At 43.9% G+C, this 17596-nt stretch overlaps 1 protein-coding gene across 1 annotated transcript in view; it reads left to right on the top strand.

Moving 5' to 3' along the window:
- Positions 1 to 17204, top strand: part of LOC115106870 (copine-8) — a 132418-nt gene extending 115214 nt beyond the window's left edge. The window contains exons 15-20 of the mRNA XM_029630041.2: positions 1090 to 1271; positions 3844 to 3971; positions 5484 to 5586; positions 8118 to 8175; positions 8292 to 8365; positions 11725 to 17204. Coding sequence (XP_029485901.1) covers positions 1090 to 1271; positions 3844 to 3971; positions 5484 to 5586; positions 8118 to 8175; positions 8292 to 8365; positions 11725 to 11913 — 734 coding nt within the window. The 3' untranslated portion in view covers positions 11914 to 17204. The remainder of the gene's footprint in view (positions 1 to 1089; positions 1272 to 3843; positions 3972 to 5483; positions 5587 to 8117; positions 8176 to 8291; positions 8366 to 11724) is intronic.
- The last annotated feature ends 392 nt before the right edge of the window (positions 17205 to 17596 follow it).

Here is a 17596-nt window from a genome sequence, read left to right as displayed (position 1 = left end):
ACTGCAACTCGCTGTTGGCTGGGCTCCCTGCCTGTGCCATTAAACCCCTACAACTCATCCAGAACGCCGCAGCCCGTCTGGTGTTCAACCTTCCCAAGTTCTCTCACGTCACCCCGCTCCTCCGCTCTCTCCACTGGCTTCCAGTTGAAGCTCGCATCCGCTACAAGACCATGGTGCTTGCCTACGGAGCTGTGAGGGGAACGGCACCTCAGTACCTCCAGGCTCTGATCAGGCCCTACACCCAAACAAGGGCACTGCGTTCATCCACCTCTGGCCTGCTCGCCTCCCTACCACTGAGGAAGTACAGTTCCCGCGCAGCCCAGTCAAAACTGTTCGCTGCTCTGGCCCCCCAATGGTGGAACAAACTCCCTCACGACGCCAGGACAGCGGAGTCAATCACCACCTTCCGGAGACACCTGAAACCCCACCTCTTTCAGGAATATCTAGGATAGGATAAAGTAATCCTTCTCACCCCCCTTAAAAGATTTAGATGCACTATTGTAAAGTGGCTGTTCCACTGGATGTCTTAAGGTGAACGCACCAATTTGTAAGTCGCTCTGGATAAGAGCGTCTGCTAAATGACTTAAATGTAAATGTAAATGTAATGGATGCGTGTCCAATAGGTCCGTTTAAAAGATCTAAAGGTCATATGTCACTATACTCATAACCACTGCAGCCACTGTGCTATAAAGTGCTTTTACGAGACACGAAGTGAAATTATTCTCCTGCTATTATTGATTATGGAATGATGTTTTTGTCACTCATACTGTACCCACTACCCAGAGTCTTATACAGAGGGGAAAGGCAGGGAAAGAGATGTAACACGGTCTCTAGTGAGATGCTGTATTATGCTGTCTAAAAGTATCACCATTTTGGTTGAAATCACAACTACCTTTCTGTATGGGCAAAACTCATAACACCCTATTCCACATATACTGCACCACTTTCACCCATAAACAGCATGGTCTAGCGGTGCCCCACATGGGGAATGGAGTTTAATTTGAGACACAACCATTCCTTTTCTATATCTGGCTCTGTTCCATTATTGTACCTTGTTATTACTGTCCCATTACCGTACCTGTTTCCCAGGCAACCCAACCCAGCCCACCTCCCTCCACTACATGAGTCCCTACCAGATGAATGCCTACGCCATGGCCATGAAGGCTGTAGGGGAGATCATCCAGGACTACGACAGTGATAAGATGTTCCCTGCTTTGGGCTTCGGAGCCAAGCTGCCCCCTGACGGACGGGTCTCACATGAGTTCGCCCTGGTAAGTGACCTCTACCCTCTGAACCCTGATAAGATGTTCCCTGCTTTGGGCTTCGGCGCCAAGCTGCCCCCTGACGGACGGGTCTCACATGAGTTCGCCCTGGTAAGTGACCTCTACCCTCTTAACCCTGATAAGATGTTCCCTACTCTGGGCTTTGGTGCCAAGCTGCCCCTTGATGGATAGGTCTCACATGAGTTCACCGTGGTGAGCGATGTGGTTCAGAAAGGTTGGAACAAAACCTGTGGATACTCCATCACCAGAGTTGTTCCGTCTTGGCTCAGTTGGTTAAATTGTGGAACCACATATACTTAATGTGTTCACCATGGTTACAGGCTTGTTTTGTTTACATCTGATCACAGTCACTGTTTGTTCCAGTTAGCCCTGTGGACTCAGAGCTGCAGATGCACCCATAGAAGCATAATTAATTAGACAAATGAAAGACCAACAAAAAAATGATGTCAAATGCCACATACAGTGGCTTGCGAAAGTATTCACCCCCCTTGGCATTTTGTCTATTTTGTGGCCTGGAATTATAATTGTTTTATGTTTGGGGGATCATTTGATTTACACAACATGCCTACCACTTTGAAGATGCAAAATATTTTTTATTGTGAAAAACAAGAAATTAGAAACAAAAACAGAACTTGAGCATGCATAACTATTCACCCTCTCAAAGTCAATACTTTGTAGAGCCACCTTTTGTAGCAATTACAGCTGCAAGTCTCTTGGGGTATGTCTCTATAAGCTTGGCATATCTAGCCACTGGGATTTTTGCCCATTCTTCAAGGCAAAATTGCTCCAGATCCTTCAAGTTGGATGGGTTCCGCTGGTATACAGCAATCTTTAAGTACCACATACTTATACCACATATTCTCAATTGGATTGAGGTCTGGGCTTTGACTAGGTCATTCCAAGACATTTAAATGTTTCCCCTTAAACCACTCAAGTGTTGCTTTATGGTTATTGTCCTGCTGGAAGGTGAACCTCAGTCCCAGTCTCAAATCTCTGGAAGACTGAAACAGGTTTCCCTCAAGAATTTCCCAGTATTTAGCGCCATCCATCAATCCTTCAATTCTGACAGTTTCCCAGACCCTGCTAATGGAAAAACATCCCCACAGCATGAGGCTGCCACTACCGTGTGTGGATGGTGTTCTCGGGGTGATGAGAGGTGTTGGGTTTGTGCCAGACATAGTGTTTTCCTTGATGGCCAAAAAGCTACATTTTTGTCTCATCTGACCAGAGTACCTTCTTTCATATGTTTGGGGAGTCTCCCACATGCCTTTTGGTGAACACCAAACATGTTTGCTTATTTTTTCTTAAAGCAATGGCTTTTTTTCTCACCACCCTTCTGTAAAGCCCTGGTCTGTGGACCGTATGGCTTAAAGTGGTCCTATGGACAGATACTCCAATCTCTGCTGTGGAGCTTTGCAGCGCCTTCTGGGTTATCTTTGGTCTCTTTGTTGCCGCTTTGATTAATGCCTTCCTTGCCTGGTTTGATAGTTTTGGTGGTTGGCACTCTCTTGGCAGGTTTGTTTTGGTGCCATATTCTTTCCATTTTTTAATAATGGTGCTCTGTGGGATGTTCAAAGTTTGATATTTTTTTATAACCCAACCCTGATCTGTACTTCTCCACAACTTTGTCCCTGACCTGTTTGGAGAGCTCCTTGGTCTTCATGGTGCTGCTTGCTTGGTGGTGCCCCTTTTTTAGTGGTGTTGCAGACTCTGGGGACTTTCAGAACAGGTATATATATACTGAGATCATGTGACACTTAGATTGCACACATATGGACTTTATTTAACTAATTATGTGACTTCTGAAGGTAATTGGTTGCACCAGATCTTATTTAGAGGATTCATAGCGAAGGGGGTGAATATATATGCACGCACCACTTTTCTCTTTTTTGGTTGAAAATTTTGAAACTAGTTATTTTTTTCATTTCTCTTCACAAATTTGGACTATTTTGGGTATGTCCATTACATGAAATGCAAATAAAAATGTATTTAAATTACAGGTTGTAATGCAACAAAATAGGAAAAAAACGCCAAGGAGGATGAATACTTATACCAGGCACTGTAACTGGCGCTCCAGGCAGGCTCAAACCCTCAGCGTTTGAACGTCTCCTTAGTGGCTGTAGTGTGGAGGCTTAGGATGCCAAGTCCTGTCTGGCTGGCTAAAATACACCCACTGAGTTCTATGACCACCAAGGAGAACAGTAACTCTCCTTTATGCAAGGCAGAAACCATCGATTACAGACAGCCTTCCCTCCCCCTCTCTCTCCTTCCCACTTCGGCTCTGCAGGGTACTTTAAACAGTAGGATACCACTCAGACAGGAGGATGCCTCCAGCACGCTCAGCAGGGATTGCCCACATTTATCTCTCACTGGGCCTAAAGTTGTATTGATGAAAGCTGTTTATTTATCCTTCTCCTCCCTCCCTTTTTTCTAGTTATCCTCCTCCATTCTCTTGCTTTAACATCATTTTCATGTTTTATTATCTTCTTTGCTTTCTTCTCCTGCTTGATGGAATTGATGAAAGATTTAACTACCCTCCTTCTCTTTCTGTGTCTTCCAGAATGGCAACCCCCAAAACCCATACTGTGCAGGTATAGATGGAGTGATGGAGGCATATTACCAGAGCCTGAAGTCTGTCTGCCTCTACGGCCCAACCAACTTCTCCCCTGTCATCAACCACGTGGCCAGGTAAAGAGGGCTATGAGGAACAAAGCTGGAATTAAACCAGCTTCGGGGTCACTTCAGGTTTTCGATTCATTTCAGTGAATTTGCGAAACCAAATTGAAATTCAATGTATGAACTGAAAATGATATTACACACTTTTCCTTTCCGGAGTTTTTAGATTTACTTCCTGAACTGACTGAATACACAGAGCAGGCTGATTAAAAACAGAGGCCGATACCTATAGGTCTTCCTTCATTGAATGTCAGATCACATTCCTACCGGTGCACACCTAAACCTCCCAGGCATGAGCGAGCCAGGAGTCCAGAGTAGATCAATACTAATTCAGATGGCCTGAACTTGTGTATCGATCCACTGTCCTCTGTTCCAGTAAGAGCCATTCACAACGCAGGCTGTATGTTGAGATTGATGAGTCGTTTCCCTGAGAGCAAAAAGGACAACAGAGGAAGTCTGCAGACTAACAGTTCAGATGTATCAACTTTTAAAAGTGAAAGTAGATGTTTCAGTACATAACTCAAGAGTATTATGCTGAGAATACGTTGGTGACAGTGTTTCCGGCCACAAGATCAGACTAAACTGAGATTCTCCAACTCTTCAAAGTGTGACTGTGCTTCTCAGTGCATGCACAGCTCGCCGAGATAATTTCACAGTTAACAAGTGTGACTGTGTTGTAACATTCCACTGTAGAACTTGAGTCACAGAAAAGTTGCTTCTGAGCTGTTAAATGAACGCGTTTTGTGACTTTTGTCACATTCGGTTCTTTAATTAACCTGTAAATGTGTTGTTTGTGTGAGTGAACAATGACTACACAGTCCTTCCCACACACACACACACACACACACACACAGTCCTTAAACCTTAATGAGCCTTGATGAAGTCAAGGTGCTGTCAGAAGACGTGAGATTTACAGGTGTGTTTGTGCCTGTTTGTTGTTGCTCGGAAGCCAAGGTAGAGATGTTGAGTTGAGGGGTAACAACCCAGTGCAAAATGTGTGTGGCTCTCGGGAATCCAATCATTAGTGTCACCCTCGACACCACCTTACCCCTATCCTCCCTTCTCCTCACCCCTCCCCTCACTCCCAGGCACCGCTGTCATGCCAGCCTCCTTTCCGCTCACCTCCTCTGTTTCTCACCTGTGCCACTCGCCCCCACGTTTTAATAAGGACCGCTCCACTCCTTCTCTGCTGTGCCCCCACGTTTTCATAATGACCGCTCCACTCCTTCTCTGCTGTGCCCTCACGCTCCTCGCAGTTTAATAACCGTTCAGTTGACTTCTCGGTCTCTGTATCCGGCGCTGCGAGCACCAGAGGTTCTCTCTCCGCCCGCCTTACGTGTGTTTTGAGAAGCACATGAAGCAGTCAGAGGCTAGGGCCCACGCTGTATAAAAGTAGGTGCCAGAAAGCCAGTTCATGCCGGGTCTGTAGGAAATAAAGACCATGTTTAATGTAGGGTTTTATGGGTAATATAGACACTTGTTTGGCTCACCTATGTACTCTGTGTTTATCTCTCCTGTGTGTAGGTATGCTGCGTCAGTGAAGGATGGCTCTCAGTACTTCATCCTCCTCATCATCACAGATGGAGTCATCTCAGACATGGCCCAGACCAAGGAGTGCATCGTCAACGTAAGATCAACAACTGCTAGGCAATGTTCCCACTTTGGCGGAGACCACATTCACGGACAATTTTCCAAATCAACAATCTGATTGAATCCCGGCCCTAGTCACTAGATGGCCAGTGCGGACGCTAGTGGCTAAGACACACATCACTGTCTGTATTACCATAGTCAGGGGAGATTGGACAGGGGACTTGATTGGGGGTAGTGGGAACAGTAATGTAAGTACGTATGCATGTATGTATGTGAGAGGTAAAGGTTGGCTTGGGATCAGTTCCTAGGGAAACAAGTAAACAAGACATTCTGATAAACTCATCTATCATTCTACAACCCTGGGGTAATACATCAAACTAACTCATCACTCAGAAAGACGGAGAGAGCAGAGGTGGGATTATGGCACACACACACACACACACACGTGCACACATATTAAAGTGTTGGGGGAGTGTGAGGTGAGGGACTTGTTTATTCTCTCATCCCCAAATTCAGAGAGGCCCTCAGGAAGATATTGTTTACATGTTTTTTAATTAGATATATTTAACTAGGCAAGACAGTTAAAAACAAATTCTTATTTACAATGGCGGCCTACCCCGGCCAAACCCAGACGGCGCTGTGCACAGCCCTATGGGACTCCCGATCACGGCCGGATGTGATATAGTCTGGATTCGAACAAGGGACTTTAGTGACGCCTCTTGCACTGAGATGCAGTGCCTCAGGCTGCTGCGCCACTCGGGATACTACGTCTCAGACACACTCCATGAATATTTACACATAGTCATGGCAAATGTTTTGAGAATGACACAAATATTAATTTCCACAAAGTTTGCTGCTTCAGTGTCTTTAGATATTTTTGTCAGATGTTACTATGGAATACTGATTATTACAAGCATTTCATAAGTGTCAAAGGCTTTTATTGACAATTACATGAAGTTGATGAAAAGAGTCAATATTTGCAGTGTTGACCCTTCTTTTTCAAGACCTCTGTAATCTGCCCTGGCATGCTGTCTATTAACTTCTGGGCCACATCCTGACTGATGGCAGCCCATTCTTGCATAATCAATGCTTGGAGTTTGTCAGAATTTGTGGGTTTTTGTTTGTCCGCCTCTTGAGGATTGACCACAAGTTCTCAATGGGATTAAGGTCTGTGGAGTTTCCTGGCCATGGACCCAAAATATCTGTTTTGTTCCCCGAGCCACATAGTTATCACTTTTGCCTTATGGCAAGGTGCTCCATCATGCTGAAAAAGGCATTGTTCGTTACCAAACTGTTCCTGGATGGTTGGGAGAAGTTGCTCTCGGAGGATGTGTTGGTACCATTCTTTATTCATGGCTGTGTTCTTAGGCAAAATTGTGAGTGAGCCCACTCCCTTGGCTGAGAAGCAACCCCACACATGAATGGTCTCAGGATGCTTTACTGTTGGCACGACACAGGACTGATGGTAGCGCTCACCTTGTCTTCTCAGGACAAGCTTTTTTCCAGATGCCCCAAACAATCTGAAAGAGGATTCATAAGAGAAAATGACTTTACCCCAGTCCTCAGCAGTCCAATCCCTGTACCTTTTGAGGAATATCGGTCTGTCCCTGATGTTTTTCCTGGAGAGAAGTGGCTTCTTTGCTGCCCTTCTTGACACCAGGCCATCCTCAAAGTCTTCACCTCACCGTGCGTGCAGATGCACTCACACCTGCCTGCTGCCATTCATGAGAAAGCGCTGTACTGGTGGTTCCCAGATCCCGCAGCTGAATCAACTTTAGGAGACGGTTCTGGCGCTTGCTGGACTTTCTTGGGAGCCCTGAAACCTTCTTCACAACAATTGAACCGCTCTCCTTGAAGTTCTTGATGATCCGATAAATAGTTGATTTAGGTGCAATCTTACTGGCAGCAATATCCTTGCCTGTGAAGCCCTTTTTGTGCAAAGCAATGATGACGGCACGTGTTTCCTTGCAGGTAACCATGGTTGACAGATCAAGAACAATGATTCTAAGCACCACCCCTCCTTTTGAAGCTTCCAGTCTGTTATTCAAACTCAATCAGCATGACAGAGTGATCTCCAGCCTTGTCCTCGTCATCACTGACATGATGTCAGCTAGTCCTTTTGTGGCAGGGCTGAAATACAGTGGAAATTGTTTTTGGGGATTCAGTTAATTTGCATGGCAAAGAGGGACTTTGCAATTAATTGCAATTCATCTGATCACTCTTCATAACATTCTGGAGTATATGCAAATTGCCATCATACATACTGAGGCAGCAGACTTTGTGAAAATGTATATTTGTGTCACTTTTGGCCTTGACTGTATACACACACACACACACACACACACACACACACACACACACACACACACACACACACACACACACAGCTTGGGGTGAATCAACTTTGTTGTATAGGCTGTATAGGTGCTCAGTCAAAGTCACTCATAAAACATATTTCACAGACTGTCTGACAGAATGCATATGTATACTGTGTGACAGACTCTACCTTGTCACAGACATAATGAGGAGAATATGAGACTCAAATTTGTTTCCTCGTGTCCTATCCAGGCTTCGTGTCTTCCAATGTCGATTATCATCGTAGGGGTGGGACCAGCAGAATTTGATGGTAAGAAACACGCAAACGCACACAGATGCACAAATGTACGTATGTGCACACACACACACACACACACAGACATTCCACTGAGCAGATGATGACTACAGTATGATGTTTCTTCTCAGCGATGATTGAGTTGGACGGGGATGAAGTGAGGATCTCGTCGAAGGGAAGATATGCAGAGAGGGACATTGTTCAGGTATACCATGTTCCTTCTGTCTGTTCCACTGCTAGGCTGCAGGATACATGGAGTCAAATAGGTAGGGTTTTGGGAGCATTAGAATATGCCTCACAAACAAAAACAAACTGTCTGTAACCATCTAGCCTCACTTTGTGACTGCTACTATTGTTCAAAGGGCTTTATAAAATGCTTTTGATTGATTGCATAGCACAGAACAGTCAGGGCCATGGACAGATGCTACAACATACTACTTATATGCACATAATGATGATAAATGAACTAGTAGTAGAATCTACGAACTAGAAGTACTAGAAAACAACATATTGGGAGGGAAATCACAGGTGGGATTCAACGGAATCATCCATAAAACCAAAATGGACATTTACACAGATAGTAGTGCTCGTACATTAGAGTTTAACAGCATGTTTAACATCTGTGTTATGGCTCCTGGCCCTGGTTCCATTAGACAGACAGACATCTGGTCTGAGTTCAGATCATTCCCACCTGCTCTGCCCTCCCTCATCAGGCCAGATGGACAGAGAACCCACAGAGGCCCCAGGCCTAATCTCTGTTAACCCAGAAGTAAAATCTTGCATAATTTGGTTAGCTGCTTGATTAACTTCTGAGTTTATATGTGTTAGAAATTGAGAGTTCAGGGCCTCCCGAGGGCACAGTGGTCTAAGGCACTGCATTGCAGTGCTAGCTGTGCCACTAGAGGTCCTAGTTCGAGTCCAGGCTCTGTCACAGTCAGCCACAGCCGGGAGACCCATGGGGCGGCACTCAATTGGCCCAGCGTCGTCCGGGTTAGGGCAGGGTTTGGCCGGTAGGGATGTTTTTGTCCTGTCGCGCACTAGCGTCTTCTGTTTTGGGCCGGGCACAATGCACGCTGGCGCGGATCGCCAGATATAGATGGTTTCCTCCAACACATTGGTGCGGCTGGCTTCCAGGTTAAGCGTGCAGTGTGTTAAGAAGCAGTGCGGCTTGGCAGGGTCGCGTTTCAGAGGACGCCGGCTCTCGACCTTCGCCTCTCCCGAGTCCATATGGGAGTTGCAGCGATGGGACAAGACTGAAACTACCAATTGGATACCACGAAAATTGGGGAGAAAAATGGGGTAAAAACATGTGTATTTTATTTGAATGAACATAAGATTGAACAACTGAGACATAAACTGAACATGTTCCACAGACATGTGACTAACAGAAATGGAATAATGTGTCCTTGAACAAAAGGTGGGTCAAAATCAAAGGTAACAGTCAGTATCTGGTGTGGCCACCAGCTGCATTAAGTACTGCAGTGAATCTCCTCCTCATGGACTTCACCAGATTTGACAGTTCTTGCTATGAGATGTTACCCCACTCTTCCATCAAGGCACCTGCAAGTTCCCGGACGTTTCTGGGGGCAATGCCCTAGCCCTCACCCTCCGATCCAACAGGTCCCAGACGTGCTCAATGGAATTGAGATCCGGGCTCTTCGCTGGCCATGGCAGAACACTGACAATCCTGTCTTGCAGAAAATCACAGAACAAGCAGTATGGCTGGTGGCATTGTCATGCTGGAGGGTCATGTCAGGATGAGCCTGCAGGAAGGGTACCACATGAGGGAGGAGGATGTGTTCCCTGTAACGCACAGCGTTGAGATTGCCTGCAATGATGACAAGCTCAGTCCGATGATGCTGTGACACACCGTGCCAGACCATGACGGACCCACCACCTCCAAAATCGATCCCACTCCAGAGTACAGGCCTTGTTGTAACGCTCATTCCTTCAATGATAAACGAGAATCCAACCATCACCCCTGGAGAGACAAAACTGTGACTCGTCAGTGAAGAGCACTTTTTGCCAGTCCTGTCTGGTCCAGCAACGGTGGGTTTGTGCCCATAGCCAACATTGTTGCCGGTGATGTCTGGTGAGGACCTGCCTTAAAACAGGCCTACAAGCCCTCAGTCCAGCCTCTCTCAGCCTATTGCGGACAATCTGAGCACTGATGGAGGGATTGCGCATTCCTGCTGTAACTCGGGCAGTTGTTGCCATCCTGTACCTGTCCCTTAGGTGTGATGTTCGGATGTACCAATTCTGTGCAGGTGTTACACGTGGTCTACCACTGCGAGGATGATCAGCTGTCCGTCCTGTCTCCTTGTAGTGCTGTCTTAGGCGTCTCACAGTATGGACATTGCAATGTATTGCCCTGGCCACATCTGTAGTCCTCATGCCTCCTTGCAGCATGTCTAAGGCACATTCACGCAGATGAGCAGGGACCCTGGGCATCTTTCTTTTGGTGTTTTTCAGAGTCAGTAGAAAGGCCTCTTTAGTGTCCTAAGTTTTCATAACTGTGACCTTAATTGCCTACCGTCTGTAAGCTGTTAGTGTCTTAACCACTGTTCCACAGGAGCATGTTCATTAATTGTTTATGGTTCATTGAACAAGCATGGGAAACGGTGTTTAAACCCTTTACAATGAAGATCTGTGAAGTTATTTGAATTTTTACAAATTAACTTTGAAAGACAGGGTCCTCAACTTTTTTGTTGAGTTTATATAAAAATAAATTGAGATTTCCGGCAAAATCGAAGTCTCCACCCTCGCAAAAGGAAACTCTCAGCCAAAGCCCCTGTTCATATATATATATATACATATATATATATACATATATATATATATATATACATATATATTTACATATATATATATATATATATATATACACATATATATATATACACATATATATATATATATATATATATATATATATATATATATATACATATATATACACGCACGCACACACACTAGGAGGTCCGTTCTGCTCTTCCTAGCTCACTCACTCCATCACTATCTTTCAGTCTGGACAGTTAGCTGCCTCTACACACACGCAGAGACAGGCAAGACCCCTATGAAAGACAGTTCTGTGATAAAACTGGCCCTGCCTCCATCCTCATTAGATCAGATATGAAAGAGACTGAGCGCTCGCTAGCAATGCACTGTACATCGCAACAAGAGACGAGGGAAACGAAAGACTTTGATAGCTGATTGGCTAGGACAATTTCACCTCGCTCTGAACTCACCTCGCTCTGAACTCACCTCGCTCTGAACTGTTATGAATAAATTCATGCTTTACTTTTTGTACTGTGGGTCCAAAAAGTCTCAACTTAAGTTTTCAAAGATCTTTGGAAGTGTTATTTACACATAATGGCCTAACACCTACTATATATTGCCTATACTTTTATTTTTGTTAATATTTAGTATATATTATAGTATATAATAGTAGTATATTTCTCCAACCCCATTTCTTCAACGTTTAGTAGCTAAACAACGTTTAGTAGCTAAACACCTGTATATTGACTAGACTATAACTAATTCCAGCCCTGTTTTGTCTTACAGTTTGTCCCATTCAGAGACTACACCGACCGGACAGGGAACCACATCCTGAGTATGGCCCGTCTAGCCAAGGATGTCCTGGCTGAGATCCCTGACCAGTTCCTCTCCTACATGAGGATCAGAGGCATCAAGCCCTCGCCCGCACCCCCTCCATACACCCCCCCAGGACACCCCCTGCAGACGCAGATCTGAAGGGTGCGGAGATGCCCCCTGGTCCCGAACAAAACCTCTTCAAATATGTATTTGTCTCTCTCCTCTCTGCATCACTCGCTCAGTGATAGGAGAGGCCTTCTTGGCTTTCTCGCTCTCTCTCATTGCACTAATGGAGGCTGACTGACTGGCAGGGTTCTAGACGTTTTTACTGAGCGGTTCTAAAGGGTTCTACTTTGGAACAGGCGGATGGAGTCAACAGGGGCATGTTTACTTTCATTGTCAAACGTTCCTCTGTTTGGACTTCGTGTATATCGGCCAATGGAGACACTCTCTGGGACACACCCGGGAAGATGGACAGAGTCTGGTCTTCCCAACTCACCTGGCAAGGAATGAAGGATTTAAGGAAAGAAGGAAAGGAAGAAGGAAGGATGACAGGAGGATAGGAAGGAAGTTCCTGGGGACTGGCCTTTTTCAGGAGCAGAGTGGTGAAAAGGTTCTATAGTCTGGATGTGGTATCACTTGACTGTTGTAAATAACTGGAAATATATTTCTATCTCTCTCTACTCTGTCTCTCTATTCTTCCAACTCTCACTCAATGTTTACAGTACATGTTAATGATAATGAGTTTTACCATTGGACGCATGTATAATATACAGTACCAGTCAAAAGTTTGGACACATCTACTCATTCAAGGGTTTTTCTTTATTTTGACTATTTTCTACATTGTAGAATAATAGTGAAGACGTCAAAACAATGAAATACACATATGGAATCATGTAGTAACCAAAAAAGTGTTAAACAAATCAAAATATATTTGAGATTCTTCAAAGTAGCTACCCTTTTCCTTGATGGCAGCTTTGCACACTCTTGGCATTCACTCAACTAGCTTCATTTGTTGGCTGCTTTTCCTTCACTCTGCGGTCCAACTCATCCCAAACCATCTCAATTGTGTTGAGGCTGGGTGATTGTGGAGGCCAGGTCATCTGATGCAGCACTCCATCACTCTCCTTCTTGGTCAAATAGCCCTTACACAGCCTGTTGGTGTGTTGTGTCATTGTCCTGTTGAAAAACAAATGATAGTCCCACCAAGCGCAAACCAGATGGGATGGAGTATCGCTGCAGAATGCTGTGGTAGCCATGCTGTTTAAGTGTGCCTTGAATTCCAAACAAATCACTGACAGTGTCACCAGTAAAGCACCAAAATCACCATCACAGCACATCCTCCACGCTTCACGGTGGGAACCACACATGCGGAGATCCTCCGTTCACCTACTCTGCGTCTCACAAAGACACAGCGGTTGGAACTAAAAATCTCCCATTTGGACTCATCGGACCAAAGGACAGATTTCCACGGGTCTAATGTCCATTGCTCATGTTTCTTGGCCAAGCAAGTCTCTTCTTATTATTGGTGTCCTTTAGTAATGGTTTCTTTGCAGCAATTCAACCATGAAGGCCTGATTTCATGCAGTATCCTCTGAACAGTTGATGTTGATTTGTCTGTTACTTGAACTCTGTGAAGCATTTATTTGGGATGCAATATCTGAGGCTGGCAACTAATGAACTTATCTGGGTCTTCCTTTCCTGTGGCGGTCCTCATGAGAGCCAGTTTCATCATGGCGCATTACGGTTTTTGCGACTGCATTTGAAGAAACTTTCAAAGTTCTTGAAATGTTCCGTATTGACTGACCTTAATTTCTTAATGTAATGATGGACTGTGGTTTCTCTTTGCTTATTTGAGCTGGGCTTGGTGTTTTACCCAATAAGGCTAATTCCGTATACCACACCTACCTTGTAACAACACAACTGATTGGCTCAAGCGCATTAAGATGGAAAGAAATTCCACAAATTAACAAGGCACACCTGTTAATTCAAATGCATTCCAGGTGACTACCTCATGAAGCTGGTTGAGAGAATGCCAAGAGTGTGCAAAGCTGTCATCAAGGCAAAGGGTGGCTACTTTGAAGAATCTCAAATATAAAATATATTGTGTCAATTTGTTTAACATTTTTTTGGTTACTACATGATTCCATATGTGTTATCTCATAGTTTTGATGTCTTCACTATTATTCTACCATTTAGAAATTAGTAAAAATAAAGGAAAACCCTTGAACGAGTAGGTGTGTCCAAACTTTTGACTGATACTGTACATACTTCTTTCAGTTTGGAACTTTGGAATATCAATCAATATTCTCTCTCTTTATCTCTCAGCGTGTTGTCTTTGCCAGGGGAGTCAGGTTGAGGTTGAAACAGTGCAGGTCCAAGTAGCCACTGTACCATACTATGTTGTCCCTTTGCATGAGTGTAGCGTCAGAGCATGCATTGTGGTCCTACACTTCCCTGCCTGTCACTGCTCTCAGGCTTTGGGGTTAAATGTTTGTTGTTGAAGCGCATTCTGCTCCTTTCTAAACTGCCTTGGCGATAGGGTGCCCATGCCAGCCACGCTGCGAGTGCCCACGGGTTTTCTCACTGTGCCGAGAACAACAGTGACTCAACCAACATCATATTCTCTTCCAAATCCATTTAAATAACAACCGATGCTCTCAGATCCAGTTTGAGACAACAGCAGAAGCCCAGTAGTCAAAAACAGTTACAAAAATAATTTCCTTCTGTTCGGTTCTTGTTCTTTTGTATTATTATTATTATTATTATTATTATTATTATTACATTTGTCATTTAGACTTACAGGAGCAGTTCGGGTTAAGTGCCTTGCTCAAGGGCACTTGGGCAGATTTTTTTCTTCTCAACTAGTCGGCTCGGAATTCGAACCAGCGACCTTTCAATTACTGACCCCAACACTCTTAACCACTTGGTTATTGCCTTGGAAGTTGATATTCTTAAGTATATTGTTTTAAGTTGCCTTGTTAAGGTAACTTTATTGTTTTAAGTTGCCTTGTTAAGGTAACTTTATTGTTTTAAGTTGCCTTGTTAAGGTAACTTTATTGTTTTAAGTTGCCTTGTTAAGGTAACTTTATTGTTTTGAGTTGTGCCAATCATTATGTCATATTATTTATTTGTTTTAGTGTTAAGCCCCGAGTGTGTTGGCCGTAGATGATGGTGTCTGGCGGTTATCATGACAACTTGTTCTTCCTAAATGTAATTCCCATCCAATAATCCCAATTAACAATACCCACTGAGGGCTAGGAGTTTTTCCTCGCCGAGGAAAAACTCCTGGCCCGTAGCCATTATACCCAGTCAACCCACTCTTACTTCTTACAGCCAGGGTATCCTCTTCAATCTGCTGTCTTAATGGGCTTAGAGTTTATATCATCTGCCTTTTAATTATTAATAATATTAATCATTATTATCATAATATAGCTATTAGCTACTGCTTGTATGGAGGTGGTGTGTAATTGATAACTTGATTGGTTACATATCAATATCCCTTATCAAACTAACAGACATTCCAACACTACATTTATGTATTTCGCAGTTGTTGCCATTTTCATGTGTGTGCCACTGTCAGTCTGTTGCCATATCATTACTGATAGACCGATGCCCTTTGCCACAATTCAACCACATAACAACTCCCCTCTTTTCTGTGTAATTCCTCCTCTTGTTTCACCGCAGCTCAGTGGATGCAGCCTTACAGATTACAATCGACTGTGTTTTAATGCTTTAAATAGGATCGACTCCAAGCCAATAGTATTTGGCATAGCAGTAAGTGGGGGGTGAGAGAGGGGGATACAGCCCAGTGGGTTATGTCATTGGAGGGTCATTCCATGTCATTTCGTTATTCTATGTCAATGTTAAAGGGATAGTTCGCCCAAATTACAAAATTCCATATTGGTTTCCTGAAAGCAGTCTATGGACAAAAGTACGACAGCAAACCATTCTTTGGTTTTGTTTACTTGGCCACTGTTTTTTGAATTCTAACTTTTTAGCATTTGTCACACAATCCAATGCAAGTCAATGGTACCTATATTAGCATTTTCATTGCTTCATATGCAAATCATCTCAAGTAACATACTTGATTTTAACATGAAGTGTAAAAATGCCACTATGTGTCCTCTTTCTGGTGTCTTTTTGAGGTGGAACGACCCTGGACAGAAGTAGACAAGCAGGTCAACCCGCTGATTTAGTCAGAGGAGTACAGGCATTTAGTGCTACATGCCTGAGTCGACACAGTGCCACACCTATACAGGGAGATGTTGGCTAGCCTAGAGAGAGAATAACCTCACACGGTATATTCAACATGGCAGTCTGACGTTTTAACCCACGTACTTTACACAACATATATTTGATGAGAAACTCTGCCTTGTTTAAAACATTTTTGTTTAAAGACATACAGTAGACACAAACTGTCTTTCCAACCTTTCCTGTCTCTCTCACAACTTTCAGTAATGTCTTCTTTCATGGTGTTTTTCTCACACATTTGAAAGCCTTCCATAATTGCCTCCTCTGCATCTGTAGTTGTGGCTGGTCTTGAGTCTTTGTATCATAAGAAACCTTAGCCAAATCCATATAGTGCAGCCAAATCCATATGAGGCACCGCATGGCTCGTCAAAAGAAATGCACTATGTGGGGAATAGCTAGTGTGTTATTTGAAACCCAGCTTGTCTGTGCTGCAGTCTTCCACTGGGCTTGTAGCAGAGCAGGAGGTATCATTAGGACTTTGGGTCACAGTCTAGAGCTCGTTATAGGCTCCCATTATCCACCCACAGGCTACTGACACAGTGTGGACACACACACACACACGTGTGCCAGTGCATACACACACACACACGACCACGCAGACACACATACAGCTGAGATCATGTTCACCATCAAGGACTACTGACGTTGTCATTTTTTGCGCTCTCTTTTTACACTACTGTGGAAAGGATCATTCTTTTCTTTCACTGCTTTGCTAGTGCCACAACACTTGTCATCTGCTTGCCAAGCCGTGTGTGTGTGTACGCGTGCCGCCAGAGTTTTTAATAGAGCATGTGAGTTCACACACGTGATCTTTGTTTACTAAAGATATCCAAGATATCCGTGCACTATGTTTGCATGTACAGTTTTACATGAGATGCACCAGTTCTTTTGTTGTAATTGAGTGTTTTGGAAAAAGAAAATCTATGAAAATAACTATACAAAATGGCCTTAAAAAAATTCACTGATTTCTTGGAATTTGTGCGATGCCTTCAGATATTGACTTGTTCTCTCTTTTTGTGTCCGTGTACAATGTTTTCTTTGCATAACTTCATTTATGGGGAAAACAATTTTAGGACTCCGTGGTCAATCAGATGAAAGCCTGACTGAAGTTCTGATTGTCTGGTAATCCATATGATAGATTACTATTTCTGAATCAAACTACTGATTTTTAAATAAAGATTCTTACGTAACACTAACTTTCTGCTGAAGTGCTTTCCTTTGCATGAATTACTTTCTCAACATTTCTACAGAAAAGGAGAGGAGAGTTCTCAATAGATCACTCCTCCAGCCTTCCTCTTCTCCTCCTGGCTTCCAACACTCATTCTCAACCCATTAGGGGTAATGTCTGTTTTGTGTGGTGGTGTGACGTTCTAATTGCAGAAGGAGAATATAGCCTGTCGACCACCTGGCAAGTAATTATTACACTTGGCAGAGGATTTGGGAGGCTGAGGTCCTGAACAGGGACAAAGGATCATAGAGAGTTTGGACACATAGAATTAACCCCTAGCATCCTCATAACACTCTAAATAATCTTGTTCATCCTTATAGTGCACGAAGGAACATGACCGAATGCAACTTCCTGGTCCAT

Source organism: Oncorhynchus nerka, linkage group LG23 (assembly GCF_034236695.1).
Source record: "Oncorhynchus nerka isolate Pitt River linkage group LG23, Oner_Uvic_2.0, whole genome shotgun sequence".
NCBI lineage: Eukaryota > Metazoa > Chordata > Actinopteri > Salmoniformes > Salmonidae > Oncorhynchus > Oncorhynchus nerka.
Note: the sequence above shows the minus strand (reverse complement) of the source record. Positions and strands in the feature narration are given on the sequence as shown.